This window comes from Dunckerocampus dactyliophorus, chromosome 3 (assembly GCF_027744805.1).
Source record: "Dunckerocampus dactyliophorus isolate RoL2022-P2 chromosome 3, RoL_Ddac_1.1, whole genome shotgun sequence".
NCBI classification, from domain to species: Eukaryota; Metazoa; Chordata; class Actinopteri; order Syngnathiformes; family Syngnathidae; genus Dunckerocampus; species Dunckerocampus dactyliophorus.
Genome location: NC_072821.1, coordinates 33804604 through 33831120, shown reverse-complemented (window position 1 = coordinate 33831120; position 26517 = coordinate 33804604). Strand labels below are relative to the sequence as shown.

Below are 26517 nucleotides of genomic sequence, written 5' to 3'. Positions count from 1 at the left end.
TAAAAATAGCAAAAAAGTGTATTGTAAAGAGAAAAGGTTGATAACTCCTCATACGCTTCGTCACCGATAACACAAAGATGAGATGCAGGCTGTATTTTTTGGTGGAAAAAGCGGGCCAGCTGGGATAGGCTGCGACTTCCCCACAAGTGTTAGAAAATGAACGCATGACATAAACTCACGCTTTTGGACTCTTTGTCTTTTTAGATTCACATGAAGACTATGCCTGCAGCCATGTTCCGACTCCTCACGGGCCAGGAGACGCCGATGTACATATGAAGCCATGAATGGATGAATCTTATTGTATAAAAAAAATAACAAAAAAAAACAACTCCTATTGTACAAACCCAGAGGTTAATTCATTTTGTCACCGTGTCTTCAATCAGCGTTTTGGTTTGTCCCATCTGAAAAACTATTTTGTTTATCAGTCTCGTATGTGCTCTTGTGTCCCATCAATGACATGAAAAGACTTACCGAGCTATTTTTTTATATCCACCCGCGTAAGGCAAGATTCATTTCCCCCTGATTATTTATTTCCCGTGTGAATACTTCAGGAGGGGACGGATGGAGCGTTGGTGTACATTTTTACTGAACCGTTCTGTCCGCTGCAAAGCAGGATGTGGTAAATATCGCCAGTGAAACGTGGAGGTGTTTTACGCTTGAGAAGAGTCCATTGAAATATGCTAAGTTGATAAATATAATGTGGACGTGACTGGAACTGGCGTCTGCAGGGAGAAATGCCATATACCGTTCATGCGCGAAGGACCGGAGCTGTCCTATCTAGTCTTTGCGCACGGACTGATGAAGCCTGCTCGGATGAGAGGCCAAACCTCCTCGGAGACAACATGAACCATCGATTCGGTGCCCTGAGACTACAATGACAACATTCACAGGCCATTTAGTGTATGGTAGACTTCATTTACATGGCAATACACACTCAAGTTTGCAGACTTTTCGATGGAAACCCGTTTCCGCCAGTGAAAGAAAAAAAACATACCCCAATGGTAAATCATAACTATGAGATAAAAAGTCAGAATTATGAGAAAAGTCAAAATTATGAGATAAAGTCATAAATGAGATAAAAAAGTCATATTTGTGAGATAAAAAGTCATAATTGAGATAAATCAAAATTATAAGCCATAAAGTCAAAATTATGAGATAAAAAGTCATAAATATGAGATAAAAAGTCATATTTATGAGATAAAAAGTCATAATTATGAGATAAGTCAAAATTATGAGCTATAAAGTCAAAATTATGAGATAAAAAGTCATAAATATGAGATAAAAAGTCATATTTATGAGATAAAAAGTCAAAATTATGGGTTATAAAGTCAAAATTGTGAGATTAAAAGTCATAAATATGGTATGAGATAAAAAGCCATTATGTCATGACTACGAGATAAAAAGTAGAAAATTATGAGATAAAAAGTCATGTCATAATTGGGATTTTATATGATATGACATTTATGAGATATCAAGTCAAAATGATGAGATAAATAGTCAGAAATATGACATAAAAGTCAAAATTATGATAGTCATAATTATGAGATATAAAGTCAAAATTCTCAGATAAAAAGTCGAAAAGTATGAGATTAAAGTCAAAATGATGAGATAAAAACTGTAATTATGGCATAAAAAATTAAATTACGGGATAAAAAGGCATAATTATGAGATAAAAAGTCATGTCATAAGTATGAGATTTCATATGTAATGAAATTTATGAGATATAAAGTCAAAATTATGAGATAAAAAGTCGCAAATTATGAGATTAAAAAGTCAAAATTAAGAGAAAAAAACTCAAGTGTCATAATTGTGACATAAAAAGTTGAAATTACGAGATAAAAAGTCATAATTATGAGATTTTATATTTTACATTTATGAGATAAAATGTCTTAACTATGAGATAAAGTCAAAATTGTGAGATAAAGTCAGAATAATGAGATAAAATCATAATTATGAGAAAATTGAGGCGCCTTTTTCACTGGAGCCTTTGTCACATGACACTTGGAACATGTGCAGTTTATATCTCATAATTTGGACTTTTAATCTCCTAATTATGACTAACTTGTAATTTAGAATTTTTATTTCATAGTTAGGACTTTCTTATCTCATAATTACGACTTATCTCCTAATTATGACTTACCATTGGGAATTTTTTTTCCCTTCCATGAGCGGAAACGGGCTTCCATACTTTTCTAAATATCAAACACACATTTAAATGACAGTAACACTACGAGTACGATGCATCGAGTCTGCTTTTGATATCAGTTACCGTATGAGAAAGGTTTCCTCCGTCTGCTTACTGTGGTGTGTGTTGATCTGTGGTGTTCCTGACTGAAGTGAATGTAACTGTGTAGTATGAGCTGTTCCATTGCCATGCCAAGTATTTGAATGTGTGTACATAATGGGAAAAAAACTTGTCAAGCATTGTGCTAATCATGTCGCGAGAGAGAGAGAACAGTGAAAGACGACGGTTTCATCACTGCAAACATCCTCCCACTCGTGTGTTGGCTTTGGATCCTGGGAGGGAGGAACTAAGAATCACACTGTGACAGGAAAAAAGGGCCTTACCACACAGAGAAAGGCTTTTAACAATGCACTGTATTCCATTTAATCGCGTTATTACATGATCTGTGTGCATGCCTCGTAATGTATCATGTCATTGTGGCAAGGTAATAAAACTGGAGATAAACCTGGCTGATTGTCTTGGGCTGGATCTACTTCACGCAAGGGAGAGCTTAGCCCTCATGTTGTGGCAAAAAATGTACAATTCAAAATATATGAAGTCGTCATACATGAATACATGCATAAATAACATCAGACCGCCTCAAAACTACAGAACATTGATTTGCTTGGCTGTCATGGCGTTTGGGCTTGAATGGCTCCCGTTGTAGTTGTGAGGGCAAGGTGAGTAGCGGGGAGGAGACATGGAAACGGAGAAGCATGAGAGAGCTGTCGGTTCAATGAATGGGAAATGTATATTTCAGAATCGCTCAGACGGCACCGTTGATGAAGAGCGATGCTAGAGTCATATGCTGTCTTGGTAAGAAGGAGTTTGATTACCACCGAAACGGCTCAAATTTAGCCTACCACAGCAACACAAAGCACCCAGTCGCAACTGCAGCCACAGTCTTGATGCTGTTAAGCTCTTCGACGGGGGATGAGCCCAATTCTCTCCCAAAACGCTAGAGGGCAGTGGTTTCCTGAGAGGGAGCCATCACACGTCTCGTTGACTAGCTATTTAGCTTCCTGTGTAGTAGTAGTAGTAGTAGTAGTAGTAGTAGTAGTAGTAGTAGTGAATAATGGCGACTGAAGTGACATCCAGGTCCATGTTGGAGCCTGAACATGAGCCCTTTTTGTACCCACAATCATATTTGCGTACTACATTGTTCACTGAGCCGCTCCTCAATCTGCACCATTGTTTCTTTTGGTGGAAACAGAAAACAAAAAGACAAAAAACACAACTCTGCGGTCCATTTTGCCGTTGACGCTAGGTTAGAATTTTTTTGGAGGTGTGCATCCGCCGGAAGCGTCTGGGGAGGAGCTAGCCGACGAAGCTTATGCCGGTGCCGTGACGCTGTAGCATGATGAAGCCTTAACAAAGAACCAAAACCTGACTATATTGTGACACGAAAATATACGAAAACAGTAAGTGAGACTAAGTGTAACTCTACGGGTACTACTTGCATGTATTCTACGTAAAAAATTCATAACATAATTCCCTCCGATGTTGCCATATTTACGTAAATAAATTAGTAAAGTAGGATTTCAAACACCAGAAATGATTTCAAGGGATTCAATTGATGTTGCTGTTAGAAATACTGTACATACTTTACAACAGAAATGGGGTTGATGATGCGCATTAAAGGTCAAGTATACTTCAAGTGTCCCTGACATTATTTATCAACTTTGCTTAAATATGTTATACATTGTTTGTAATTATGTTGTACGTTGTTCCATTTTTGAAAGTGAATGGTAAATTGGCAAAAGTGACATTTATAGTTCATGGCGCCAGCCATGACAAGCTAGCTCTCGCTGTTCAGTCTCATTTCCGGAAGTGACGCTATCGGAGTAGCTACACGAGTGTACAAGACAGAGGATGTTTACAGTGCTTATAGCAAAGATTTGAGCGATGTGTCAATAGCTTTTGAGGAGAAAAGTAGGGAGACACATTTGGAGATGAAATAAGAGAACTTGCAGAACTTGGACTTAAGACACAGAGATGAAGATCAGTTTCAGTTCTTGTTTATATAACATGTATAATACTTCACAGCCTTGTCGCTATCATGGAATAGTGTTTAGAAGACATTATGTAAACAAGACATTACTTTCTCTGTTCCGTGGCAACTTTGACGTCGTTCTTCTTGTCTTTTTTTTTTTTTTTTCCTGTGTACTGGCCAGTACTATTCCACCGGCGGAATAGCATCCTTTTTCAAAATGCGTTTACACTGTACTTTTAAGCCAAATGCTTCTTGTAAAAAGGTGTTCCTTCACAACAGTCATCAGTGAAATGATCACTGCAAAGAACAAAACTCTCATTCTCTGTGCTTACGTCGTCCATTTTTGTCTTGGTTTACTCTGCTTTCACGGAGAGGTGTCACCCAGATGACATCACTTCAGGAAATGAGACTGAGCAGCGAGAGCTAATTCATCCATTAACTAAAAATGTCATTTTTGCCAATTTACTGTTCGCTTTCAAAAATCGAACAATGTAGAACATAATCACAAACAATATATAACATATTTAAGCCATGTTGAGGCCCTATAAATACTACAGAAACAAACACTTTGCACAACAAATCATGAAAGCAACGCAGGTACGTTTCAGTCTGCATTCAACTACACACAGTACCAAGACAATATGTTTAATATTCTAATTGATGGGCTTTATTTGATTGATTTTTAAGTCAAAGGTGTTGTTACAGTCTTCAAGCACAGTTTTACCCCACCCTTAACAACATAAAACCAATGTGTAATAGAAATATTCATTCATTGTTTGGAAGTGTGGGATGTCTATTGTTCTATTTTACCCACTTGTAGTGCTTTCCTTTGAAATCATCTTCACAAAGTCGATGCCAAGGGTGTCCAAAGTGCGGCCCGGGGGCCATGAATCAAATGAGAACATTTGCAAAAAGGCATAATGTAAAGAGAAACCGTTGAAATGTTGATGCTGATTACACAAAGCTGGCATGCAAGTTTTTTTTTTTTTTTTAATTTAAACCGAGAGCGGTTGTCTCGAGGGCAATAACTTTGAAATGCACTACAAGCATTAAATCCCGCTCTCTTCCTGCTTTGAGTATGTAAGCTACGCCCGACTTAACACACGCGCACGCTGACTAGTGAGTGACCAATCGTCTTTCGATTCTTGCCAATTTGTATGCGATTTAACTCATACTTTTGAAAATATAGACTTTCTTTTGTGAATTATGTTCTCTTACACCACTTTTGGTAGCGTTTGCTAGCAGTTGGTGGTGTGTTATCATTTTTGATTGGGGAAAAAAATATCATCTTAAGCCGGTGACATGCAGCAGCTTTAAAAACGTATCATTTCCAAACATATGTGGCCTTCTGTGGAAAAAAGTTTGGACACCCCTGGTTTGTGCATATGTTAATTTGACGCTCTAATGCCCCCTTCTGGCGGTAAGAAAGCAATGCAGGTGGCGTCGTACCATATAAATTGTGTAAAATCAAAGTTGAACTAAATCGATTTGCATATCAGTATTCAATTTTATGATGAAAAATGTGTAAAATAATGTTTACTATAAGTAGTGAAATGGATAAAATGCATCACTAATCGGTAACCCAGCAGTTGGGTGTGTTTTTGTTGGGGGGGGTTTTCCAACTAAGGACAAAAATAAACTGTAACTTAACTGTCTTTCACTGCTTTGGATCAGCTTAGGGGTTCTGGTCATTCGGGTCACACTTTAACATGACCTTTATCCCCACACCCTGACGTGTGGTCTCAAACGCCTGGGCCGCCTGCTCCAGGGGGAAGCGGTGAGTGATCAGCGGCTTCACGTTCAGTTTTCCCGACGCCAACATGGCGATGGCCATCGGCCAGCTGCAACACAGTAAGACATATGTATTGATCATTGCTCACACTTGTGACTTCACAGTGAGATCCTTGGTGTCAGTAAAATGCCAGAGAACACCCACGAGCAGCTTCATTCATCTGCTTAAGAGGAGAAAGGTCAACATACGTGTTGCAGTAGCGGAAGACGCCTCTGATGTCAACCTCTCGGATGGCCGCATTGACAAGAGGAATGGTGGTCATCTCCGATCCGAGACCCACCATCACCACCACGCCCCCTGAGCGTGTCGCCTGGTAGAGTACAGAAACAATGTCCAAATGGTGGCCCGCAGCTCCTTTTTTATTGGTTCATGGCACATTCAAATGCAACTACACAAGAACAAGCAAAAATAGAGAAAAAAAGAGCTGACACTAACAATGCTAACACAGTGGATGCCCAGATTTTTGTTAAAAAAAAACAAAAAACAACTAACACCCCGTCCACATCTTGTGGAACAGCCTAAAATCCTTCGTAATATAACATCGCCCGTCTGTCTACTATCCGTGACTGTCATTTGGGCTCATTTGATCAAAGTGCCTAGGACTATCCATCCATCATTTTCTATACCGCTTCTCCTCTTTAGGGTGCCTAGGACTAGTTTGTTGAAATACAACCCCTGGCTTTCGCCCAAAATTTCCGCCTGAAACCAACTGAAACTTCCCGTTTGTTTTGGAAAGTGGGTTCTTCAGTGTTTTCTGTGCATCCTGTCATGGTTGACGTCGCCACCGAATTCCGTGACATTTTGTGAAGGTCATGTTGCAGTTACTGATCCGCATTCCCACGTACTTCACTTACTGAATGGCAATAGCGTTCTTTTTTCTCCAAAAATAGTACATATTTGTCGTTCAATAAAAGTTGGTATTAATTGATAAGTACATGCTAATATAGGTAAAGTCTACCGTTAGAAAGCCCGCTATTTGCGTATGTCTTTATCCATCCATCCATTTTCTATGCCGCTTCTCCTCATGAGTGTCGCGGGGGTATGCTGGAGCCTATCCCAGCTGACTTCGGGCGACAGGCGTGGTATACCCTGGACTGGTCGCCAGCCAATTGCAGGGCATGTATGTATTTATGTTTCACTTAATGTTTTTTCCATCAAGGGTTGAGATTTCTCACTTTGTTGGATGGTCCTTGAACACACCATAGTTGTGTGTGTTGAAATTGACTACATCAGGACTCCCGATTCCATGTGTTCATGGATCATCGTACATTGTCATTCATTGAGCACCGACACCTGGGGTGTCCAGACTGCAGCCGGTGGCTGCTTTTCACATAAAAATGGGAAAAAAAGAGCAGTAATTTTACAAAATATTAAAATTAACTCAAGTTTAGTTGTTTTATGAGCATAAAGTCATAATATTATGTGGAAAAAAATGCTATTTTTGAAGCATAAAATTTAAATATTAATCACATTTTAAAGTCGGAATATTATTTTTTAAAAAACAAAAAAAATAACGGTGCAATTTTTTTCTCATAACATTATGAAAATAGTCAAAATATTATGGGAATAAAGTCACCATGTTCCGGGGGGGAAAAAAATGACAAGAAGAAAGTTGAAATATTTGTAAAATTGAATAATAATAATATTATTATTATTATTATAATAATAATAATTATATTATTATTATTATTATTATTATTATTATTATTATTATTATCACCTACTGTATACGAGAAAGTTGAGAAGCAGGCTGTTTTTTCTTTAAATACGTATAACCTGTTAGCATATCTACATGAATTGCTTTACACATTGTAAAATATCAAAAGGGGCTCCTGCAACCTTTGGTTTTTCAGTACGCAGCCATCGCTGGGAAAAGTATGTACACCCCTGCCATAAACGGTCCCACTGTGGTAGAAACGTGTAAAAACCACAGACCCTTCCTTGACACAGGCAGCAGTACATCGTGCACTTACATAGATGGCAGTCTGAACACTGCTCTCAACACCGGTACATTCAGTCGTGATGTTTGGCTGCGCTCCCAGCATGTCCTCCACCCTCTTGGCCAACTGCTGGGGTTCATCCCCCCTCTTCACGACCAGCTGGAAGTCTGCACCCAACTCCTTGGCCACGGCCAGACGCTCGGGGAAGAGATCTGAGTGTGACAATGGGGCGATTGGAGAGAAAAACTGAACTGTGTGTTTTTTTTTTATTAATTGTGACGAGGACACGGTGTTAACCTGTAATGACAACTTGTGCAGCTCCCATTGCCTTGGCCACAAGCAGACACACCAAACCAATTGGCCCTGTAGAACAACAATAGGAGAGAGGACCTAATTAAAACACAAATACACCACACGAGCATTATCTTTTCAACTTAAAACTCCAATGTCTGAATAGAAAACACATTACATGAGAAGTATTACCACTATGTCTTAAAATAGGTGTCCATTCTCTTCAGTTTTCTCTAAAAGCACGTTTAATTAAATAAAATAATTCAAAAGTCAAGCCCACAGCACGCTCAGCAACATGCAACTACATTTGTAATTTCATTAATGCTATCGCTTCTCTTGCAAGTAACTACTGACAGCCGCAACCTTGCATTAAATATACGAAGACTGGAAATAATCCACAAAGTTGGATAAATTACAGTAAAACAGCAGGATAGACAGAACGTGTCATTTAATTCCTGCGATCGCTCCACGCACAAATAAATAATGACAGAGACCCGCATGCACAAAACAAATACTGTAATGAGAACGACTCCAAAATAAGGCTGGAAATAATCCACAGCATTTAATCAATTGCAGTGAAACAACAGAATTGAACATGTCATTTAATCAATGCAATAGCTCGTCTCACATATAAATAAATGAAAGCAGCCACCGTGCATCAAACAAATAATCACAACAACTCCAAGTAAGACTGGAAATAATGAACGACAGTAAATCGGGAGACTAGAATGGTTCATTTAATTAATGTGATCCCTCCTGTCACAAATAATTAATAACAGCGGCCACACAAAACAATCAGAATGACTCCAAATAAAACAGGAAATAATCCACCAAGTGGAATGAATTTCAGTAAAACAGGAGACTAGAACGTGCCACTTAATTAGTGTGATCCCTCCTCTCACAATTCTAATTAATGACAGTGGCTACTATGCTCACAAAAAAAATCTGAACGACTCCAAATAAGACTGAAAATGATCCACAAGTTGGATAAATTGCAGTAAAACAGGAGAATAGAACATGCCAGTGAATTAAAGTGATCCCTCCTGTCACAAATAATTAATAACAGTGGCCACCATGCACAAAACAATCAGAACGACTCCAAATAAGACTGGAAATATTCCTCAAAGTTGGATAAATGCAGTAAAAACAGCAGAATAAAAGATGCAATTTAATGAATGTGATCTCTCCTCTCACAATTAAAATGAATGACAGCCGCTACTGTGCTTAAAACAAAAAACAACTAACAATGGACTCCAAATAAGATCGGAAATAATCCACAAGGATGGATCAATTGCAGCAAAATACCAGACTAGAACGTGCCATCAGCCAATAGCGGAATAAAAGTGATGGGACAAGTAAACGGGGCGTGGCAGGAATGCTCAATGTGAAGGCAGGCCAGCGGTGACACAGAGATGGCGGGGGAATGACGCCCAAGTCCAGCACTGCACAATTTTCTTACCTTATTTTTGTCTTTTTTGAGCAACGCCCACTGAACATCAACCTGGATTCCGTACTTGTGCTGGCATGACACAGTCACGCCTTTTTTATGTCATACCGTACTGGAATATTGCCACAAAAACCAGGTAGTGACTTGCTTTCACGATGATTTTACCTGCACCACAGACCAACACGGTGCTGCCGAGGGTCACGCCGGCCCTGCTACAGGCGTGGATGCCCACAGACAGAGGTTCAATCAGCGCGCCCTCCTCAAATGTCACATTGTGAGGCAACCTGAAAAGGAAATACAGGAGGATGTGTCGCAAAGATTAAGCAAGAGCGTTGCATTCGGACGTTGTTAGGTCATTTCAGGTGTTACTTGTAACAGAAGTTGGCACTGTGTGTGTAGTATCTGCACAGGTTGCCATCATCGGGCGGCGTAGCACAGAAAAAGATGGTCGGGGACAAATTGTAGCGTCCGTTTTTGAAAAACTCATCCATCTCTCGGGGCACACCTGGCTCAATGGCAACTCGGTCACCTAAAGAAAATAAAACAAGAAGATGATGACACGTCTAGATTTCATGCAAGTATTTCAGCTTACTCACCAACTTGAAGGTGTTTGACCGCCGAGCCCACCTTGACCACCCGACCCGCCGCTTCGTGTCCCAACACCATCGGCTTTGTGAGCACAAAGTCCCCGATGCGACCGTTCTGCCAGTAGTGCACATCGGAGCCACAGATGCCCACAGAGTGCATCTGGAGCAACACCTCTGGAGGCACAGCACAACATCACCACGCTTAGAATTGCTACATTTTCTATAAAGTCACACTGATAGGTATTCAACCAAACTTTTCCAGAAAAACATCACTAATGTTGCACAAATATCACCTTTTGAACCACTTTCAAATGTGACGTCACATGTGCAAATGTCCACAATCCAGCAGGCATCACTGCATTAACTTTAATTTGCTTTTTTGTGTTTTGTGTGGCTATTTCTCCAAAACAAAATGACAAACATACAAAATGAAGTACATACAGTACATTACATGTTACCTGTCCGGAATGTACATTCTGTACATACAACGTTTAGTACACAGTGGTGTGAAAAAGTTTGCCGCCTTCCTGATTTCTTATCTTTTTGCATATTTGTCACACGTAAATGTTTCAGATCATCAAACTAATTTAAATATTGGTCAACGACAACACAACTGAACACAAAATGCAGCTTTTAAATGAAACTTTTTACTATTACGGGAGAAAAAAATCCAAAGCAACATGGCCCTGTGTGAAAAAGTGATTGCCCCCTAAACCTAATAACTGGTTGCGCCACTCTTAGCGGCAACAAGTTCAACTAGATGATGCAATGTCAGTAGATATTGCGCGTGAATGCTGAAAAGCTGCAGCGAAACTGAAATACTTTGAAAAGGTACAAAAATCAAAATTTTGAATGAACATCGGAGCCGTTTGGAAGCTGAAGCTTGACTGAAATGCTGTGGAAAAATGGTAAAATGTGGAATCAGAGTAGGAGTAGCTTGAACTTGACTCTAGGATTAAACCAAGGATCTATAGGTCACCAACTACCCAAGGACTCTACCAGCTGAGCTATACAACTTTTATATGCTCACCAGAATGGGTGTAGTAGCACCATAGGGATTCAGTCATGGAAAATGTGAAACACAAGCATAAATGGTCATTTACATTTTCAATATTTATTCTATATTTTCATATTCATTTTCAATATGAAACTAGATGATGCAACGTCAGTAGACATTGCGCGTGAATGCTGAAAAGCTGACGCGAAATTGAAATGCTTTGAAAAGGTACGAAAATCTAAATTTAGAATGAACATAGGAGCTGTTTGGAAGCTGAAGCCCGACTGAATGAAAGTAGAGTAATTTGGAACTGAACCAACAAGCTCTGGGTGAGGAAGCACACACGCTACCAGCTGAGCTGTACAACTTTCACAATCTCACCAGAATGGGTGTAGTAGCAACAGAGTTATTCAGTAATCGAAGTGTTATCCCAAAGGTCTTGGGGATCATCAAGATGTTTTCAGGCGAAATTGAGACACGCCTTAGTGTTCTTTTTGTTCAGCAGCGGTTTTTGCATTGGAACTTGCCCAGTGTCTTTGTTATGGTGGAGTCATGAACACTGACCTTAAATGAGGTAAGCCTGCAGTTCTTTGGATGTTGTGGGGTCTTTTGTGACCGCTTGGATGAGTCGTCACTGCGCTCTTGGGTTAATTTTGGTTGTCCAGCCACTCCTGGGAAGTTCCACGTTTTCGCCATTTGTGGATAATAGCTCTCACTGTGGTTCACTGGAGACCCAAAGCTTTAGAAATTGCTTTATAACTTTTTCCAGACGGTTAGATCTCAATTAATCTCAGTTAAGTTATGTATTAACAGGGGGCGTAATCACTTTTTCACACAGGTGAAAGGTTTGGATTTTCTTCTCCCTTAATAATAAAAAGTTTGATTTAAAAACTGCATTTTGTGTTCAGTTGTGTTGTCACTGACTAATATTTAATTTTGTTCGATGATCTGAAACATTTACTGTAAGTGTGACAAACATACAAAAAAACAAATCAGGAAGGGGGGAAATACTTTTCACACCACTGTATCTTATATTGTGTTGTATTGTTTAATTTTCTTTAGCTTAGTCTATTTCTATTTTGCATTCCCTTATACACTGTAAAATCCAATAGCACTCTCAACTCAGATAAATAAATACAACAAACTTATAAAAAAAAAAGTTAATCTCACTTGAGTGTACCAAGTAAAACGTAAACATCTATTGTGGTCAACTATAACTAAGTTCCATTAACTGTTTTTTTTTTAAAGCAATCGTTTTGCATGTTTGTTTTTTTAAGTAAGGTTAACTAATGGATTTTACAGTGTAGTTTTATCATTACTATTATTATGACTGATATTATTACTTATTTAATGTTGCACCGCTACACCGCAAAAAAAAAAAAATCTTAGTTTCTGTAACCCTTCACTGACAATGGCAATAAAAAATTATTCTGATTCTGAAAAAGCAAGAGGACACAAAAAAGTGTACAGTTAACAACGGTTTTATGTTGGCAACAGTTTGACCCTGGTACAAATTTCTATTCCCAGGAATTATCAACAATAGCTGTGCAAAATGTGTAAGTATACATCAACTCAGCCCTTTCAGAGATAATGAAATGTGTAAATGTAATTATGTGGTGCTTCTTAATGTACTCACTATGTACTAAATCAGGAGTGTCCAAAGTTTTCCCATCGAGGGCCGCATACAGAAAAATTAAAGGATTTGGGGGGACACTTTGATATTTTTATACATTTCTTTTTATTTTATAAAAAGTAAAAAAAAAAAACATTTACGTACATTTAAAGCCAAAAACGGGCCGCACAGTGGTCTAGTGGTTAGCATGTTGGCCAATACAGTAACAGCCTGGAGATCGGGAAGACTTGGGTTTGATTCTCCCTTGGGCATTTCTGTGTGGAGTTTGCATGTTCTCCCCGTGTGCGTGGGTTTTCTCCGGGTACTCCGGCTTCCTCCCACATTCCAAAAACATGCATGTTAGGTTAGTTGGTGACTCTAAATTGTCCATAGGTATGAATGTAAGTGTGAATGGTTGTTTGTCTATATGTGCCCTGTGATTGGCTGGCGACCAGTCCAGGGTGTACCCCGCCTGTCGCCCGAAGGCAGCTGAGATAGGCTCCAGCATACCCCCGCGACCCTAAAGAGGAGAAGCGGCATAGAAAATGGATGGATGGATAAAGCCAAAAACTTTGTGTTATTATTTTTTATAAACATTTCAGATGTTTTTATTTTTTACATTGTGCCTTTTTGCTCTATTTTCCCATTTTTGCTGGGTTTTTTTCAGTTTCTAATTTTATTTCTACAATAATAATAAATGAGTAGCAGGGCTGCAAATGACCCCCGGACAGGACGTTGGACACCCGTCCTAAACAAATAAACCACAACCATGGTTTTCTATGGGAAAAATTAATAATAATAATTACTGCTTGTCATACAATAAATACAAACAAAATGGCTCCAAAAAGTACATTGGAAATATAGAAAATGTCTGTAGTAGAAGTTCAATATATATTTTCTTGTCCAAATATGATTCCATAAAATATAAATGTAAAAAGCCATACTTCTGCTGACGTTTGAATGGTAAACTACAGTCAGAAACATGTTAAATCAGAAATAAGTGTGTTAATTCGAACCATTAGGCCCTGGCTCCTGGACATGGCGCTTCTCCTGAGGAAAAAGCAAACATATTTCCATCACCTGAGTTCAAACACACACCTTACAGCTTGCTTGCTAAATGAAAATATACATTTGTTTTATTAACTGTGTGGTCGTACCAGCCTGAGGTCTCCCGCAGAATGCAGCACCACGGAAAGATTATTAAGCTCCATGACAGTCGTCAAAAGCGAGGAAAGAATCGAAGTGGAAGACAACCGATGGGTTGTAGAGTTGCTGCTGTCATGCTCCGAGTGTCAAAGTGCATGAAACGCCTTCTTTGTGGCTTTGTGGGTTGATACATTAACAAACGCTTGATTGGCTAAACGACCTCGGCATAGACCACTCAAAAGGGGTGGGACCCTTTAAGGCTTAAGGAAAAGCAGTTTTAGCATAAATATGACCTCACTATCACTATTTATTCACAGTGTAGTTAGACAGCAAAACCTTTTATTAAAAAGTATGCAATTATTACCAGTTCTATCGTGACGCTCTTCGATATTCTTGCAATTACTACCCCTTAAAAATGTGGTCGGGACACCTAGGCTAGGCGGACCCACACCAAAGATTTTCTAGAATGGAGAGAGACACTGTGACGGATCAAAACATATTAAGAAAGCCGCATGTTTTGAATAGTTTAACACACTTCGCCAGTTGATTTAATTAAATATGATTTAGTGCAATAAAACCCTCAAGTATAAAATATCAAAGAACCGAATAATACATTATTACATGATGTGCCGGCGTCACGTTAGAGTCGCGTGGGTGACGACGAAGATCTGATTGGCTCACAGTGGTACACGTGACTGTCGCAGGCACTCTACAGTGAGTTATTCCGCTCTTATTAATGGAATCGGTTTTTGCTTTACTTTACTCCTGATTTAAATGGCTGAGCCACACTCCCAATTTATGCTTTATTTGAAAACATACTGTGTTTACAGTGTATGTATTTATTTTTGCTTTCAATATGGTATTATTTTTGCATGTTAGACACACAGTCAGGAGATCGGGACGATGGGTGTTCGAATCTCCGTTGGGCATCTGTGTGGCGTTTGCATGTTCTCCCTGTGCGTGCGTGGGGTTTCTCCGGGTACTCCGGTTTCCCCACACATGGGTTTCTCCTTGTACCGGTAATTTTATAAATAGAATGTTTTGGCTTAAACGATATATTCCAAGGATAAAAATAACAACAAACTCTTGAAATTAAGGACATAAAATTGGCCTCAGATATCACCAGATTGCAGGAAATGAGGTCTAATTTTAAAAAATTTTCTGGGGGAGGGCCCCCAGACTCCCCACTCCATTTCCTCGGCCTACAGCCTCCGCCATACCCCCCCTTTTCAAAAAAGGTAGATCCGTCCCTGATATGCGCCCTGTGATTGGCTGGCGAGCATTCCAGGGTGCACCCTGCCTCTCGCCCGAAGTCAGCTGGGATAGGCTCCAGCATACCCACGACCCTAATGAGGATAAGCGGCATAGAAGATGGATGGATGGATATTTATCTATACAGTACAGACCAAAAGTTTGGACACACTTTCTCATTCAATGTGTTTCCTTTATTTTCATGACTACTGATATTTACATTGTAGATTGTCAAAACTATGAATGAACACGTGGAATGATATTAACAAAAAAAGTGTGAAATAACTCTAATTATGTCCTATTTTAGACACAAATTTGATGTCATACTTTTTTTGATAGTGCTGCAAGCCCTTGGTGTTCTCTCAATGAGCTTCGTGAGGTAGTCACCTGAAATGGTTTTCACTTCACAGGTGTGCCTTGTCAGGGTTACTTAGAGGAATTTTTTTGCCTTGTTAATGGGGTTGGGACTATGGGGTTGTGTTGTGTGTGTCCAAACTTTTGGTCTATACTGTATAGAAATGTATAATTTCTTTGAGCAAAACACGTAATAAAGAGCCTTGAAATCCATTGGTTTTATGTGCCTTCCACAAATGAGTGACCAAGAGAAAGCTGAACAAGTAACCGTCACACAGAAACTGACTGTCCATTAACCATCACCATGAATCAGTACATAAAAACACAAAACAAGAAGGCAGCGTTATCGTTGTCAGACTATCGTATAAAATATACAGTATACTCACTTTGCATAACCGAATGCAATCACATAAACAAACATAACTTAATTTCCGGTACGTTATATGCAAATAGTGGCTTGTCTGTGTGTTATTCCTATGACTTTGGCGAGCAGATATAGGCTTTACACTGGATGCATTGGAAACCACTGGGGTCTGAGTAATGTAGTTCTCTTGAATATGTTTGCAGATTGTCCATGCTGACACCTTCAGTGAAAATAGAAGACACACTTTTGAGATGAACATAGACTTCGTCGGTTCAAAGAGTGAATGCTAAATGTTTCACCTGTAGGAGTGTTACTCATTGGATCATCACGTGACGTTAATGCATTTAATGGCTCAGTCCAGCTGAGGGAAAAGGAACCTTGTTAGTTTATTGCCTTGTTTTGTTTTACAGTCACACACATACACACCTGTCAACGCCACACTTTGCTTCTGTCTGGTCAGAAACACTTTCCTGAAAACGCATTGATTGAGAAAATAGAAATTACTGATTGATTGTCAACATATTAGAATGCATTTTCTTCATTACGTGTCAGCAATCGTACCAGTGTAACTGGCTGGTCATCCTCACACTCCCAAATAAACCTCCCAATCACATTTCTCACTGCTTAAGACACAATTAAAAGAAGTCACCATTACTTAAAGTATATGGATTACATTAATTTATCCAAAACTTTGCCTTGGTTTTTGTACACAGTCTCGGTTATGGTACAGCATTGCGTGTAACAAACTCGTCTGTTTGTCCGGTATTATATCATTCCGCGGAATCGAGTGCCCAAACAAAGCACCCTGTGCGTTGGTAACTCGCTCTCCGTGCATTTTTTTATCGAGTATGACTGCTAAACAACCTGCCATGGGGCCAAAAAAAAAGTTGAGAGTACCAGAAATTTGATAAAGGTAAGTAACACGATAGAATTCAAAAGGGAATTCATTGAAAAGTATGAAAATTGTGTCCACTCCCCTCCGTCCTCTCCGCTCCTCGCCAGCAGGAGTCATCAGTAAAGGTCTTCTTCTTCTTCTTTTCCTTTCGGCTTTTCCCTTCAGGGGTCGCCACAGCGAATCAATTGCCTCCATCTAACCCTGTCTTCTGCATTCTCTTCTCTCACACCAACTACCTTCATGTCCTCTTTCACTACATCCATAAACCTCCTCTTTGGTCTTCCTCTAGGCCTCCTGCCTGGCAGTTTCAAACATCAGTAAAGGTAAACAACATTAAAACTTCATTTGTACCGTACACTTCATTCGTCATTTGTAATTATTTTGCATTGTTTTCTGCATGTTAAACTATAGTTATTCTCTATAAAATGTATTTTTGTTAACATTGTTGGGTATCTGGAACGGATTCATTGGATTTACATTATTTCCTACAGGAAAATTGCTTCAGTTTTCCTATAGGAAATAATGTAAATGGATTCGGTATTAATAAATGGAATATTTTCATAGTTATGGCATAGAAAACCTGTTTATGATCTTTTAAATAAGTTTTTTCAACATTATTAGAGCCATCTAGACATGAAATAAAACCTCTATAATCCCCTTTACATTTGTATTACCCAATATAGTAGATATAATCAGAGAAAAAAATATATATATATAAATAAGATAACAGACTCACACCCTAGCAGTTCCTTGTTGTTTTTTTTCTGGATGGCGTATTTCCGGCGGTCGCTATTGTCTCATCAATGTATTGTAATGGCATCTTTAAATGGCTTTACCCTCGTATTACCCAATATAGTAGACATATGAGTAAATAAGTCATTAAGTCAATAAGTCAGACCTAAATAAAACTCCTGCTCGTGTTCCCTCGGGGAGCCTTAGTCCCAGGCGGACAGGAAGTGACGTCGGAGGTTCTGAATTGAGTTTTAGCTTGTCGTGGATTATGGCTGTCACTACGCAATACATACCGGAAACGCAATCGGTTGCACACGTGCAGAATGCGTCTACAACCGGTCAGCCTACTTTTCAACAGTCATGTTTACCTGTGAGAGCATACTGATTTGCATCCTGTCCGCTTATTGGTCGATCAATGGAACTCCAGCTGACCGGTCCTCATCTGATGAAAAATAATTCTGGGATCACATCGCAAGCCGGTGTGTGCACGACGACATGCACGTTCGCAAACATTCACACGTACAAAAATCACCCTATTGTGCAGGTTCCATTGAAAATGAATGGAGTAGAGGCAATGTCGCCTTCCATGTTATTATTATTATGATGATTATGTGTGAAATAATTTAAACCTATCACTGCCTGTTCATGTCTTATGTTCTGGCGACACCCCATGGCCAACATAAAATACTACATTCACAAGTAGAAGGATTCTTCTGCTTTGTAATTGTATTTCAGTTCATTTAGTTAGTTTATTTAGACAGTTTATGCTTTTCAATATTTAATTTGGGCCAAGAATACTTACAATTTGCTTAATTAAGAATTTTGTACTAATATTATTCTGATTGTACTCGGAATTAACAAACTAAAGACACAAATCAAAATACCATCTTGAACATTAAAAAAAAAAAGGGTCGGTATGAGCAATACAGGCCCTTGCTTTACTTGGTAGTACTTACAACACTCATTAGTCGCCATCTTGGCTCTAACTCCAGCGGTTGCAATTCACCATTAAACCATTAGGAAGCGGGTGTACGCAATATACTTATTTAAGTGCCCACCCGTGACCCTTATGAGGACAGCGGTATAAAAAAATGGTTGGATGGATACGTTTTCTTTCAGTTGAACTATGAGGTAATGTAAAGTTTCTCACCGTCCTGCACTGAAACAGGAGGCAGCACATAGTGACCGATGCTCACTGACTTTACACTCCGTCGCTTCTCACATGCACTCAGGAACAGGCTGTGAAAAACAGTCACCTTGTCCCACAGGTAAGCCTCGCTATTAAACACCCTGAGGGGAAAATGAAGCAAAACACTGTAGTGTACAAAACTAAGGACGAACAAATGCTTTAATGAGCGTGCCTCTTACCTGAGTGTGTCAGGGTGTGTAGCATCATCACTAAAAAGATAATCTGCTGTTCTCCAGCCTGTAAGTATTCCACACTCCCATACTGCAATGTAAATTAAGTTAAGGTATACTGCTACATCCAGTACGCGTTTGTCCTTCATTTATATGCTTTCTAGTGTATAGTTTTTTTTGTTTTAGCGGCAACGTTGTGAGACAATTTGCGTACTCCTAAACTAGCTAAACGGTAGCATGTGAGCAGATAGCATGTTAAAAAACAAATAACATGCATAATAAACCTCACCACTTACGCCAGAATTCGCGAGGTTCTTGTGACACACTGCTCGAAAACCAGGCCTTCTTATTTGCAAACATATCTACAGTAAAAAAAACACCTCATTAACACAGAATAATTTGTTTTAAATCACCTATCTTGTCCACATAAAAGCGTGTGGTCGACTCCCGCTTCACCGTAAGCACCTGAAAGCCTCAGACGCCTTTAGGTGCTTCGGAAACGGTCGTATTTTTAACAATCAAGTCGAAGTGTCCACGTTTTGACACATCTGTTTGTTCGGGTTGTTTTTCCGTACTTTATGTTGCTGGGTCTATTAAAATAAATGACAACTTATTGTTTAAGCATAAAGTGGGAATGTTTCTGTATCCACATTTATTTTTTTTTCTATTTTCTATTTATTTCAAAATAAACGTCCTGATGCTGACGTTCCTCATAGGATTTTCTATCTCGATTATATAACTTCAGTGATGCTAGAGAAGTTTATTTGGTTGCCCAAAAAATGATGTACGTGTAAATTTTTCTCAAAAAAAGAGAAGAGAAAAAAGTCATATTCCAATGAGAAAAATAAACTTGCAACATTATAAGAAGAAAATGTCAATTTAGTAGCATAGAATTAAAACGTTAAAGAAAAAACTTCGTAAGTCGTAATATTATGAGAAACAAACAAAACATTGAGTAAAGTTGTAACGTTACAAGAATAAGGTAAAAATATTATGAAAATGAAGTCATGATTATGAGAAGAAAATTTACAGGAAGAAAGTTGGAAAATTAAAAAAAAACAATAACAGCGCAAATGGGGAAGAAACAGCTGGAATTTTAGGAGAATAAAGTCAAAATATTAAGAGAAAAGAGTAATATTCTAACAATAAAAGGTTGCAATTTTACAAGAATAAACTCAAAATATTCTAAATATGATGATATTATTTATTGTATGATTATTTATAAATATTATCTATATTATTATTATTCATATTATATTATTGATGTTATTATAAATCTAAGGAAAAATAATTCCACTTTAGTAGCACAGAGTCAGACTATGTAAGAAAAATAAGTTATTCTTTTAAAGTCGTAATATTATGAGAAACAAATAAAACAAAATAGCAACAAAAGTTGTAATTTTTGGAAAATTAGATTGGGGAAAACATTATAATATTATGGGAATAAAGTCAAAATATCATGGGAATAAAGTCACAATATTACAAGAAGAAAGTATATGAAGATTATTTAAGAAGAAATATTTGGAAAATTAAAAGAAAACAAAAGCCAAAATGGTAAAAAAAAAAAAAAAAAAGAGCAAAAGGTGAAGTTGCTACAAATAATATAATTTTTCACCTATATGACAAAGCTGAGATGCAGTTATTATTTAAACATATATAACTTATTTGCGTATCTACATGTGTTGCTTTACAAAATATCAAAGTGGTAAAGTTGCATCCTTTCATTTTTCACTATGTGGCAGTCGCTGGAAAAAGTTTGGACACCCCTGCTGTCGGCTCAGCTGCAAGATGTGCAGTACTACCTTTCACCGCTAGATGGTACAATTTAATAACGCACTGCTCAAGTGAACTACAGTATCATCCTTGCTCACAAGTCACAACAAAGGGTTTGAGGTGTAAAAAACAACAAACCCTGTTACCTAAGCGTCACCTTGTGTGTTCTTCTAAACACAAGAGCTTACATTAAGCCCTTATTGGTTGGCTCTCGCCTCAAAACCGTAAAAACACTGGCGCTTTTAGTTGATGGAAGTGCACATTTAGCTGGAGGTTACAACTGTGTCAGAGTGATAAACCATTCAATGCAAGCTGTTATGTTGTCAAATATCACTTGTTCACAACAACATCAAGAACACTCATGTTCCAGAGCATCACCACTGGGGTTGTGTGCAGGTCAGGAGCTTGCATCTATCACACCAAAGCGCACATTGCCTCCTCCACATCCCAGTAATGTCATATATCCTTGTGTTTTATTGGGGCGGCAGCCTATTAAAGCAGATATTGCTGTGCAAGATGTGTTGCCAGGATGCATCTGATCCAAGCGATGTGCTTGAGACGCGCTCTGTCCCCAAGTGTTACGGGGTGTGCGGATTGCAATGGAGTTCCTCCACAGTGCACGGCTTGTGTACGTACAGTGACGGATCAAAGCAGCCATGATGGTGTTGCCATGACGACATTGAAGCCACACCCTGTGTGTTTCCCCAACCCCCTCGTCGTGTCATGTTCAGCGTGCTCTTAGAGAGCCTGGCTGTGGTTATTAGGCATCTCTCCATTGATTGTATAATACTGTATGTAAAAGTCCCCAATTACAATCACCCGTTCTATCAATGGAATAATGTTCCTTTGACATGCAGTGTGGAGACAATCAAGCCATACTTTCCGATACTTACACTGTATGCACAATTATTAGGCAATTTGCATTACTGATTATTCGATTATTAGTTTTATGATCATCTCAAGATTCAAGATTCAAGATTCAAGAGAGTTTTATTGTCATGTGCATGGTAAAACAGCAGTTATACCATGCAATGAAAATCTTATTCTGTTCATTCTCCCAAGAAAAGAAAGAAAACAAATGAAAGAATAAGAACATAAGAAACATAAACACATAAACATATATACCAATAAATTAAGCAACAACAACAGACGAGACATTAATACAAGTAAATAATACAAATAAATAAATAAATAAAGTGCTATGAGTGTGTGCGTGTGTTGCGTGCGGCGTGTGCGAGTGCTTCGTTGAGGAGCCTGATGGCCTGTGGGTAAAAACTGTTTGCCAGCCTTGTGGTCCTGGACTTCAAACTCCTGTAGCGTCTGCCTGACGGTAGGAGTGTGAATAGTGAGTGTTGTGGATGTGTGCTGTCCTTGATGAGGTTGTGTGTTCTTCGTAGGACTCTAGATTTATAAATGTCTTGCAGTGTGGGGAGGGCTGCCCCAACAATGTTCTGTGAGGTCTTGATCACCCGCTGGAGTGCCTTCCTATCACGTGTTGTACAGTTACCTGTGAGAAAGTTAAACACCCAGTTACAGAGGGAGGGAGACAGGCCAAGTGTGAGGAGCTTATCTGTGAGTTTGTGGGGGCTGACTGTATTGAATGCAGAGCTATAGTCTATAAATAGCATTCTGACGTATGTGTCCTGGCCCTGTAGGTGAGAAAGGGCTGTGTGGATGGCAGTGTTGACTGCATCATCCGTGGATCTGTCTGTGTGCATTGGTTTTATAGTGAAATGAACAGGAGGTGGGGCTACTCATGAGTGGACACGTAGGGTTTAGCAGTGAGCTTCGTTGAGGCAGCATACGCGAACATGAAGAAGGCGCAGAAGTGATGGGTTTTGAGGTGAATGCCACAGCCGACAGCCACAATGTGGAAACATTTCAGTTTTAAACAGAATGACCAAGGTGAGCGCATGAACGCCGACGGCCGACACGGACAGTCTTCTCAACTGGGGAAAAAAAAAAAAACTACCGATGTAGGTGCTTACTGAGGCCGATGTAGGTGCTTACCGAGGCGTTTGGGCTCCCACAAACAGTGTCGCTGGCTACACATTGCAAAAACATACGTACAGGCAACTTCCGTGTTCCTTACACCAAACTTGAGTACCATCTTGTGGTTCAAATGTGCGGTACACCTCTCATGACGATTACAGAAAAAAATGGTAAAAAAAAAATGTTATTGATGAAATCGATTATCGACAATAATTTGTAGCACAATTATCGACTAGCAAAATTTGTTATAGTGGCAGGCTTACTTCCATCCATGGAGTCTGTCAGTTTCTTGATCATTTGACCCTCAACTGTTTGTGCAGCAGCAACCAAAGCCTCCCAGACACCGTTCACAGAGGTGGACCGTTTTTCTTTACTGTAAATCTTACGTTTAAGGGCCCGCAAGTACGCAACAGTGTTTAGATCAGGTGAGCAAGGAGGTCATGTCATTATTTTTTAAGACCTTTACTAGCTAGCCACGCAGCGGAGTACTTGGATGCATGAGATGGAGCGTTGTCCTGCATAAAAATCATGGTCTTCTTGAAAGATGCACACTTTTTCCTGTACCTGTGTGAAAAAAGTGGCAGTAGGTTTGGAAGTTGAGTTTAAGTCCATCTTCAACCTGAAAAGGCCCAACAAGCTCCTCTTTAATAATTCCAGCCCTTACCAGTACCCCACCTCCACCTTGCTGGCGTCTGAGTTGAAGTGGAGCTCTCTGCCCATTGCTGATGCAGCCACGGGCCCATCCCTCTGGTCCATCAAGAGTCACGCTCATCTCATCAGTCCATAAAACCTTTGAAAAATCTGTCTACGGATATTTCTTGGCCAAGTCATAGCCTTTCAACTTGTGTGTCTTGTTCAGCGGTGGTCGGGTTTTAGCCTTTCTTACCTTGGCCATGTCTTAGAGCACTGAACACCATGAATACCATGTACTTCCCGACACTCTAGGTAGATTACAGTTCTGGAATATGACATCACTGGAGGATCGGGTTCCTGGGAGTTTCACGCTTGAGTTTTCTCAAATATTTGGCAGTTCATTTGCATGTTTTTCTCTCGACACGTTTCTTGTGACCCTTTTGTGCACTTGCAACATAACATTTAATGGCTCTGTGGTCACATCCTAATATCTTGGCTATTTCTTTCTTTCTTCTTGTATATAAATACAGTAACGTGTATATTTAAAGGGGGTCTATACTGCCTATTCCAGGGTTTTTTCTAATGGTACTGGATCTCAGTGGGGCTCATAACATAAATAACAAAAATTAAAAAATAACTTTTTTCTCGTAATATTTTGACTTTATTCTTGTAAAATTACAGCTATTTTTCATTTCAGCTGTTTTTTTTAATCCCCAACTATTTCAACTTTTTTCTGATGAATTCTGTTTTTGTAATTAGGACTTTATTCCCATAATACAGTCAAACTTGTATATAGCGGCCACTAGAGGGAGTCTGCAAAAGTGGCCGCTGTAGACAGGTGGCCTCTATAGACAGGTTGGTGTCCAGTTTGAATGTTGACCAGTACAGGAAAAAAAAGAAAAGAAAAAATAATAAAATGTTGACCAGTAGAGGGCACTGTGGGACTGCGGATAAAAGTTGTACAGCACTACTAGGCTTGTTATTATCCACGACCCACAGAACAAAGCTGTGCTAATAATGTCTTACGCTTGTTTTTAATATTTTACTTCTTATACGGCAGAGTGTCATTACAGCTTTAGTTCATCAGGAAGTGACGGGAAGTGACGGTGGGCGTCCCGAGCAGGAGAGCTAGGCTCAGTGCTAGCTGTGAGTTTGGAGAGAGTTGGGAAGTGTGTTTATGTTGGCGTGGATGTAAAGTCCTGCAGTGTTCTCCGCTGTTAATAAAGCCATTAAAGTGCATCGCCGACGTGAGTCTCTCCTTCCCCACAACAAGCGGCATTACAGTATTGACCAGTGCACACCAGGAAATAAACGGTGTCATTTCTTACAGGCATTGCCTGGACAGCTACGTAGTGGGGCTTGTTTAACCTTTGCCTTGTGGGCAAGCAGGAAGGAGAGATGATGCTGAGAGATGTGTGTGTGTTCCGAGCTGCTGTCTGGTGGCGGCGTTTAATAAACAAAGTTGGCAGAAGCAACAGGAGAAGTTTCCTTCTTTGCTTCGGAGCTGAATAACACTGACAAGTTAACAGACTATTAGCGAACGGAAAAGAAGACGGCTGTGTTTGTGTCGAATACAGAAGATGAGGACTTTGATGGATTTGTGGACGAGGATTGATGAAAAATAACGTGAGTACATTCTAAAATACTTCAATTAAGTACAACCAAACTTAGTTTTGCTCCCGCTGCCGCATGCATGCTAGCGTATGTTTTTTTTTATTGTAGCGTCGCTGGGAGCACGTCCTGTTCCCAGCCTACTTTGCGGTAATGTTTTGGTGCAAATGCTCTTAAAATTACATGTTTGACCAGGAAATAGCAAGCTCAAAAGAAGACGGCTTTTTTATGTGGAACAACTGACAGTTTGTGTGGATCTTGTGAATGATTGTGACTGAGCTAGGACTCAGTAATTAAAGTCTACACACGACGGCTTCATTGATTGAAAAACGAAACTTTTTTGTGCATGAAGCTTCTACTTGAGTTGGTAATTTGGCCGCTATATGCAGTCAGATATTGACCAAGGGAGACAAAATGGGTGGCCGCTGGCCGCGTTGGACAGGTGACTGCTATACACAGGGTCTATAACATGTAAATTTGCTGCGGGGGATTTTTCAGTGGCTGCTATAGGCAGGTGGCCGTTCTATAAAGGTGGCCGCTAAGACAGGTTTGACTGTATTTTGAGTTTTTTTTGCCACCTGATTTTCCAAACATTACAACTTTACTCTTTTGTTTCTCATATTCCATATATTACAACTATACATATATAATCTATACCGCTTGTCCTCTTAATATTACAAGTTTTAAAAATCCATCCAGCCATCCATTTTCTATGCCGCTTATCCTCACTAGGGTTGTGGGTATGCTGGAGCCTATCCCAGTTGACTTCGGGCGAGAGGTGGGGTACACCCTGGACTGGTCGGCAGCCAATGGCAGGGCACATATGGACATCAGTCACTCTCACATTCATACCTATGGACAATTTAGAGTCGCTAATTAACCTAACATGCATGTTTTTGGAATGTGGGAGGAAACCGGAGTACCCGGAGAAAACCCACGCATGCACGGGGAGAACATGCAAACTCCACACAGAGATGCTCAAGCGGAGATTCAAACCCAGGTCTTCCCGATCTCCTGACTGTGTGGCCAACATGCTCACCACTAGGCCACCGTGTGGGCCAAGTTTTAAAAATAACTTTAAAAAAAATATTTCCAGTTTATGCTACTAGAATTACTTTATCGTCCCTCATAATATTTCAAAGTTTTTTTTTCATAAAATTATGACTTTTTCTTGTTGAATTACAACATTTTCTCCTAACATTTTAACTTTGTGCATTTAAAATTTTTGCATTTTTGCTTCTTTTTTTTTTTTTTAAAGTTTTCTCGTGAAATAATATCCTTAGAATGTGCCACGGGCCCGCAAATGGCCCCCAAGCCGCTCTTTGGCCACCCCTGTTTTAAACATACACGCGTTCAGTACTTTCATCTAGTAATCAATCATTGGGCTTGCTCAGCAAAGCTTTGTGGTCATGCAAAATGTGTATTTTCCTTCTCCCACCTGCCATGTGAACTTTCACCAAGCTATATCAAGTGTTTTCCCCTGCAGCGGAACTGCACACATCAAAGCAGTGGGCTTCAAATCGC

The 26517-nt window shown here is 39.4% G+C and overlaps 3 protein-coding genes across 6 annotated transcripts in view; 1 reads left to right on the top strand and 2 right to left on the bottom strand.

The window, feature by feature from the left end:
• Positions 1–2693, top strand: part of apba2b (amyloid beta (A4) precursor protein-binding, family A, member 2b) — a 73531-nt gene extending 70838 nt beyond the window's left edge. For all 3 annotated transcript variants that reach the window (XM_054769946.1, XM_054769947.1, XM_054769945.1), the window contains one exon: positions 205–2693. In XM_054769946.1, the coding sequence (XP_054625921.1) occupies positions 205–276 (72 nt within the window). In that variant the 3' untranslated portion in view covers positions 277–2693. The remainder of the gene's footprint in view (positions 1–204) is intronic.
• On the bottom strand, positions 1710–14337 carry sord (sorbitol dehydrogenase). Its single transcript, XM_054769949.1, has 9 exons — positions 14041–14337; positions 13900–13933; positions 10284–10448; positions 10057–10216; positions 9853–9971; positions 8247–8312; positions 7983–8161; positions 6198–6319; positions 1710–6058 (listed from the first exon to the last, which is right to left on the bottom strand). The coding sequence occupies exons 1-9, from the start codon at positions 14092–14094 to the stop codon at positions 5893–5895; spliced, it is 1065 nt and encodes a 354-aa protein (XP_054625924.1). The 5' UTR covers positions 14095–14337; the 3' UTR covers positions 1710–5892.
• A 948-nt stretch (positions 14338–15285) lies between these two features.
• Positions 15286–19454, bottom strand: terb2 (telomere repeat binding bouquet formation protein 2). 2 transcript variants are annotated; one of them, XM_054771201.1, is made up of 7 exons: positions 19281–19454; positions 18994–19075; positions 18776–18915; positions 16560–16621; positions 16425–16468; positions 16298–16359; positions 15286–16218 (listed from the first exon to the last, which is right to left on the bottom strand). In XM_054771201.1, the coding sequence occupies exons 1-7, from the start codon at positions 19342–19344 to the stop codon at positions 16109–16111; spliced, it is 564 nt and encodes a 187-aa protein (XP_054627176.1). In that variant the 5' UTR covers positions 19345–19454; the 3' UTR covers positions 15286–16108. The 2 variants fall into 2 exon arrangements, with proteins under 2 accessions (XP_054627176.1, XP_054627177.1); XM_054771202.1 differs by having other exon boundaries at positions 16560–16618.
• Positions 19455–26517: the final 7063 nt, after the last annotated feature.

What these genes read in the sequence shown, in the direction of transcription:
- sord (XM_054769949.1), bottom strand. Translation starts at nt 14,094, where the DNA reads ATGGAGCTTAATAATCTTTCCGTGGTGCTGCATTCTGCGGGAGACCTC. An exon ending in TGCACAAGTTGTCATTACAG is followed by an intron (nt 8,162 to 8,246) that starts GTTAACACCGTG and finishes TGTCACACTCAG; the next exon opens with ATCTCTTCCCCGAGCGTCTG. An exon ending in GTCTTCCGCTACTGCAACAC is followed by an intron (nt 6,059 to 6,197) that starts GTATGTTGACCT and finishes ACTGTGTTGCAG; the next exon opens with CTGGCCGATGGCCATCGCCA.
- terb2 (XM_054771201.1), bottom strand. Translation starts at nt 19,344, where the DNA reads ATGTTTGCAAATAAGAAGGCCTGGTTTTCGAGCAGTGTGTCACAAGAA. An exon ending in TCCTGTTTCAGTGCAGGACG is followed by an intron (nt 16,622 to 18,775) that starts GTGAGAAACTTT and finishes TTGTGTCTTAAG; the next exon opens with CAGTGAGAAATGTGATTGGG. An exon ending in AATGAGTAACACTCCTACAG is followed by an intron (nt 16,219 to 16,297) that starts GTGAAACATTTA and finishes TTTTCACTGAAG; the next exon opens with GTGTCAGCATGGACAATCTG.